Source organism: Sphaeroforma arctica (genome assembly GCF_001186125.1).
Source record: "Sphaeroforma arctica JP610 unplaced genomic scaffold supercont1.88, whole genome shotgun sequence".
NCBI classification, from domain to species: Eukaryota; class Ichthyosporea; order Ichthyophonida; genus Sphaeroforma; species Sphaeroforma arctica.
Window position 1 is genome coordinate 145,020 of NW_014040470.1, and position 6,776 is coordinate 151,795.

The following is a 6,776-nucleotide window of genomic DNA, read 5'->3' on the forward strand; positions in this document are numbered from 1 at the left end:
ATANATATATATATATATATATATATATATATATATATATATATATATATATATATATATATATATATATATATATATATATATATATATATATATATATATATATATATTTATAGATTTATATATACTACATATGTCAACTTACCGGATTGATCCATTTGTCCTTGTCCTTGTCGAAGTACATGCTTAATTCCTCACCAGTATGACCACGCGCAGGCAGCTTTGGTACGCGCTTCCACAGGGTTGTGAACCATCCCACTTCTTTATATTGAGACGCAGAATTAGTCGATATTTAGTTTGGATGTGCGCTTCACATATAAAGAGAAAACAGACAATGATGTACACAGGCACATACTTTTAGGCGGTGGCGGTTCTTCCGACTTTTCGGCGTTTTGAAGCGCCGTATTGGAAGATAGGTGCTCCGGCTCCTTCGCTTGCTCGGGCTTAGAGGCGTGTCTAGACACTGGGGTGGAGGGCGAAAGACTGTCCGGCTCCACATTGGACCAAGGCTTGGTTTTCTGGGCTGGTGTGGAGTGTAAAGGACTAGCCACATTGGACCAGAGTTTAGTCTCCTGGCATGGTGTGGACGGCAGCAAATTGGACCAAGGCTTGGTGTTCTGGGCTGGTGTGGAGTGTAAAGGACTAACCATATTGGACCAGAATTTAGTCTCCTGGCCTGGTGTGGACGGCAACAAATTGGACCAGGGCTTGATCTCTTGGGCTGGTGTGGACGGTAAGGGGGAGGCCGTTTCCACATTGAATGAGGGCACCGGCTGCCTTGGCGTGTTCGGGTCCTTCATGCCAATCTGAGGACTACTTTTGCTACCCTTACGCGGCATCAGGTTTATCAGATTCCCCAGGCTTCCCAGACTCGCAAGACTTCCACGACTGTCGTGCCTGCATAGGTAAAAGTAACTGCAAGTTATGACTGATATCTGAAAACAAGAAAAATGAGCGATTGGACATTAAAAATTTGTGATACAGCACCAGCGAGCACATACATCGAGCCCTAGACAAACCGTACCTTTGTACACTGGTTCCCATACATGCAGGTACATGACGTTTGTTCTTCAAAGTTTCCTGGCAGAGCTCTTCCAATTTGGAGAAAGTATCTTTCAATTTGGGGTCAAGGAAATCATCCAGTGAGAACTTATACTCCTCATCCACGGATGCACTCCTGTGCCTCGAAGACCTCTCCGGTTCCGGTGTCTCACTCCCAAGTCCACAATAGTCGTAGCCGTCGGAGTCATCGTATTGCAACCATGGTTCTGGTGCAAACGAATAAGCTGGCGAGTCCCGCGGCGTTGTATGCCCAAAGTGTTTCGCATATGTTGTCATATTTCGTGTTGACACATCAAACACAGGCGCATCGCCACACTGCTCGGAGTTCGTCTCAACCGCCAAGTCCTCACCCGGGGGCTCCGGTTGGATCTGGGGTGCATTTTCTGCACGCGCTTGATGTTTTTCTTGTTGTACAGGTGCTTGGAATAGCATTTGCGTGTTCGGAGTTTGAGGCAGGTCTTGTGACTTCGTTGGAGGAGGCTCCTCCCGCATCTGTGCAGATTGCTGGAATAGAAGCTGCGTAGTGGGTAGATCTTGTGACTGCATTTGAAGTGAATCTTTGGGCTGCGCATCTGGCGGTGCTTGCGTTTGCGGTTGTGCATGTTGCTGGAATAGTAGCTGAGCACTTAGTAGACCTTGCGACTGCGGCTGTGATTTACCTTGTGGTTGCGCATGTTGTTGAAAGAACAGCTGTGCAACTGGTTGATATTGTGCCTGTGCTTGTGGTGAAAATTGCGATTGTGTCTCCGAGTTCTGCGGGTGTGCCTGTGTGTCCTGCGATTGTGCCTGTGCTTGAGATTGCGACTGTGCTAGTGAATACTGCAGCTGTGATTGCGGTTGATACTGTGATTGTGGTTGATACTGTGACTGTGGCTTTTGCTGATACTGTGGCTGTGGCTGATACTGTGACTGTGGCTGTTGCTGATGCTGTGACTGTGGCTGTTGTTGATACTGTGACTGTGGCTGTTGTTGATACTGCATTTGTGGCTGCTTTTCATACTGTGACCGTGGCTGTTGTTCATACTGTGACTGTGTCTGTTGTTCATACTGTGGCTGTGGTTGATATTGTGACTGTGATTGTGGTTGATACTGCGACAGAGGGTAATGCGTTTGAGAAGATGGTTGATATTGCGTTTGTGCATGTGGTTGAAATTGTGTTTGTGCTTGTGTCTGTGGGCCGCCATTGAGCACGCTACCCCCGCTTCCTTGACTGAGATTGCGGGTACGTGGGCCGCGATTAGGAGCCGCTTTATGGCTTGCACCTGACGCATCGCTGCCGCGTCTGGAAAGACGCAACGACTTGCTCCGCGCATGTTTACGTGACTCGGCCGATGGGGCTTTCTTGATAAATGATGCAAGCGCTGAACCCACACCGCCAATCAACTTCCCGAGTGCTCTGGTAGCAGTATACGATCCTAGAGTAGGATCATATACCTTGATCCGATCGTGCATTTCCTGCAACAGCATAGTGAACTGTTTAGGGTACACACTATTCCTCGCGTTTTCAAGCATTGAATTGCAATATCTGTAGTCGATGGACAGATGAGAAATGATGAAATTGTTAATTGCTTCCAGTAGTGATCCGCACGGAAGAAAAAAATAGCTTCATTTTACGCTCACATTGATATGCATGATCCATATATATACTTACTCTAAAGCTTGATCCATGAGTCCCACCTCAATCAACCAGTTCACGTAAATATATTTGAACCAAGCCAAGTCCCGTAACGCGAACTGCGAGTTTGTCAGTGTGCAGATGTATTCATATGTTTCTGACAGCTGGATATGCCGCACGCTTATGAAACTACGCAAGTTTACCGTAGGGTCTCCTCCCAGTAACGCCATTCGCTTACTATACTGCAGGGGCTGCAAAGGTACACCAGCCAACAAGTAGCTGTGTATTTATATCACGTTAGTACAAATGCAGAAATGAAGTGGATCAAAATACTGGGATTATAAAGTGAGAGAACCGGCGTGCCTCTGCTTACCAGAACTGGGCGTCACACACTCGTCCATCTTGTCTTAAGGCATCCCCAATTAAGCCTACCGGGACATTCGCCTCCGGGCCAATCGAGTTAGTCATGAGCATGCGCACATGCAAACCCCAGTTGTCCAAATTGCCTGTCTCTAGAAATGCAAGGGGCTTCTGGCTGTACATGTTGTAGAGAGAGCACAGTGCGGTGGTCGGGATCATCTCTGCGGTTGCATAGTCGCCGAGCGTCTGGAGATTTGTGCATTAAAGATAAAAGGGGGCTTATATTAATGAAAGCTTAGCTGATATAGTATAGTGCAATAATCTATTTACTGGACAACTAACGACACTAGGTGGGGTTCATTAATGTCACAAACCGGCATTACCTTGAAAAACATATCCTTGCTCATTCGTGAGGACAAGACCAGTGCGTGCATCCATTGTCGATTTTGCACTGCAATTGCGACAGCCTCGACCACATTACTTTTGAGAAGGCACTCTTCAATCTGTGAATATATGCAGCAATGTATTTAGCTGCGCTGTCCGCTCGTGATATCAAATAAGGGGTTTCATCCACCAGAGTAAAAGTTCTCTCTATGTGCGGGGCCTAAAAGGTCACCACAAGACGTGCATAACTATCTGGTATCTGGAAATCTTTACACGTCCATAAATAGTATGTAAAACTGTGCGAAATGCTCATAATCCTTGTCAACAGCATTTTACAGACCTGATAATCAACGCAGGGCATATTGGCATTGTTAGGCACTGTTTGGTCGGTAGAGCCATCGTCAACATTATCTGGCAATAAGTTCAGGTACTTGGAGATATTTTTATCCCCAAGATTTTGACTCCTGTATCAAGGCGAGAGGAAAAGTCGTTCGCGTACAAATGGGTTAGGATTCTTGATAAACTCATGATTGCATATAAAACACACCACGAAGGACACACACGCACCTGATGAACCCGCCCTGGTGAGTGGCAACCTCGCAGTAGGCCCACAAATCGCGGTCTTCCTCGTCATCGTCGATACGCTGGTTAATCATATCCTTAACAGAGTCAAGACTGCATTTATTCAGCGGCCCGGGGTGTGTTTCGAACTGCTTAAGGTACGGTGAACCTTTGAGCATCTTCGTCAAATTATTGACGACCACCTTGGGGCTGTCGGAAGTAAACCCGAATTGTGTTTAGTTTCAAATGAATTTGTTTAGATTGAAAAGTGGGTGTGCGAACTTCGAATCCAACTGACCACGTTACCAACAAAATATAAACTCATCCAAGATCCACAGATTGCATCGCTGCTCACCTCGGTTTGCCGTATTGGTCGACAGTATGAGACACATGGATAACTTTTCCGGCAAATCCAAATGAGACAAAAGGCATCGGCGGCCTGTTCCTTAGTGGTGAATCTTGTTTTTTCTGTGGTATAAGTATTCAATAATAACAGAAAGTCAGGATTCGGGCCTGCATATATTGCTGCACTTGAGCTGATCGAGCGAAAGTAGATACGACATATCGAAACCAACCGATAGAAGATAACACCAGACCTGGAGGGCGAAATATCGTATCTACATACCGTGGGCACAAAGTCTGGCCCGGTGGATATGAACGAAGTAGCATTGGGTCCTGGAACAGCCGCAAATGGAACGGCAGATGGGCCGCCACCCGGGTTCACCCCTGCAGCTACAAATGGAGGTGGACCAGTTCCTGGATACATACTCGCGGCTAATTGCGGTGGCGCACATGCTGGCGATGCAAACGCCGTTTGTGGTGTTCCCAGGGCAATCGCCTGGTAGGAATCATCAGCTGCACTGGGTGGATGAGCTGGGGCTTTGTTCGTCGACAGCAGACTATCCGCTGCCATATTATTTGGAAATGTTGGTTCGAATTTGCTTTGAGCCGTCACTGGAACAGAGGCAGTGGCAAAAGCAGGTGAGCCATTCCCTGGATACACCCCCGCAGCCGGGAGTCGTGGGGGGACCTCTCCTGGCGAAATAAACGGCATATGTGGGATTCCCAAGGCGCTCGCCTTGTAGGAATCATCCGCTGCACTCGGTGGATGTGCTGGGGCCATATTGGGGGCCTGCAGGCTATCCGCTGCAATATTGTTTGGAAATATTGGAGCGACTATGCCACGAGCCTCCGTTACTGGAACAGACGCAGTTGCAATAGCAGGTGGGCCATTCCCTGGATACACATCCGCAGCTGCGAGTTGGGGGAGGGTACCTACTGGCGAAGCATATGCCATCTGTGGTGTGCCCAAGGCGAACGCCTGGTGGGAATCTTCCACTGCATTGGGTTGTTGTGTAGGGGCCATGTGTACGGACAGCAGGCTATCCGCTCCCATATTGTTTTGAGAAGCCGGAGTGAACAAGCTACTAGCATCCGTTGCAATAGCAGGCGGGTCAGTTGGCAAGGCAGGGTGCGATGAAGGGTGCGATGACATGTGTGGCCCCATGTTCGTTTGATTGTTGGGCTGCGCAGTTGTACTCGCCTCACTAGGTGACCTTAATAGGGCCATATTAGTCGATTGCACGCTGTTAGAGGCTACATTGTTGTGAGATACCGATGAGAAAAATCCACTAGCCTCTGACTGCGGAACAGACGTAGATGCAAAAGAAGGTGGACCATTTGTAGGAAAGGCAGGGTGCAACTTGTGCGGAACTGCTGCCGATTTGAGGCTATCGTTTGCCTCAACACCACTCTGAGAGGTCGAAGTGGACAAGCCACTAGCCTTCATCTTGATAGTTCGAGTTTGTGGAAAAGATGAGAATATGGCACTAGCTGTAAGAGCGTTTTTCTGAGTCCTGTCGTCCGTAGAGGAGGGACCGTTGACACATACCGCCGGCCCTACAAACAAAGTGCTCGCAGTCATAGTCTGGCCAGACGCCATATTGGTGTTTGTGATCAGTTCCACTGATCACTTTTCGATTTCAACGAATGACACGAAAGTTACACATATATGTAAACATATAAATTTAAGCACTGCAATACATCGATGCTTACAATTAACGAGTGAATTAACTGTGATGATAGAGGGTGAGCGTCTGGGCGAGGGGGACTGGTTTCTAGAGTGAGAACGTGATCTCTCTGTCGTCTTAAATATTTAGTCCTATTTACTCTCTCTCATTCCCACTCTCGCTCTCGCTCTCTCGCTCTCTCTCTTCCTCTCTCTTTCTCTCTCCATCTCTCTATCCCGCGCGCTCTCGCTCGCTCGCTCTCTCTAGCCGTCTCTCTATCTCGTAGAGAAAGTAGTAAATACATACATAAGAGTGAGAGTCGTGTACACAATTTTATTTTATTTATTATTTATTTTGTTGTTCAACGCCTCTTGGTTTTTATTTTATTTTTTATTTTCTAGAGTTTTGTTGATTTTATTTTCATCATTATAATATATGTGTACCAACTGTACATCATTGTGTAGAAAGGTTCTTGCCTGCCCACACCAGAGTCGAGGTCCAGTCGAGACCAACCGGTCCCAACCAGGCGCCTCCTGCGTTAAACATATGCCCTCACTCCCTTCTGCTACAGACTACACATGTCCGTGTACCAGTTGCCTGTTGTTTTCACTGCCTACATAGGCCAGCCTGCTGATAAGTAGTCATTCAGTTGAAATACTTCTACTTCTACATGAACTAGAAGTAAATTAGTAAACAACTATTTGTTTGAAGTATCAGTTATGTACATATCATCTGCCATGTAACAATACACACACACACACACACACCCACACCCACACCCACAC

At 47.0% G+C, this 6,776-nt stretch overlaps 1 protein-coding gene across 1 annotated transcript; it reads right to left on the minus strand.

Annotated features, from left to right (window-relative positions):
* Positions 1–136: 136 nt before the first annotated feature.
* SARC_02054 (hypothetical protein) lies at positions 137–6,201 on the minus strand (the record flags this gene model as incomplete). Its single annotated transcript, XM_014304218.1, has 10 exons — positions 4,608–6,201; positions 4,338–4,450; positions 3,989–4,192; positions 3,762–3,885; positions 3,421–3,540; positions 3,071–3,283; positions 2,714–2,928; positions 1,025–2,587; positions 356–897; positions 137–261 (listed from the first exon to the last, which is right to left on the minus strand). The coding sequence occupies exons 1-10, from the start codon at positions 5,922–5,924 to the stop codon at positions 137–139; spliced, it is 4,536 nt and encodes a 1,511-aa protein (XP_014159693.1). The 5' UTR covers positions 5,925–6,201.
* Positions 6,202–6,776: the final 575 nt, after the last annotated feature.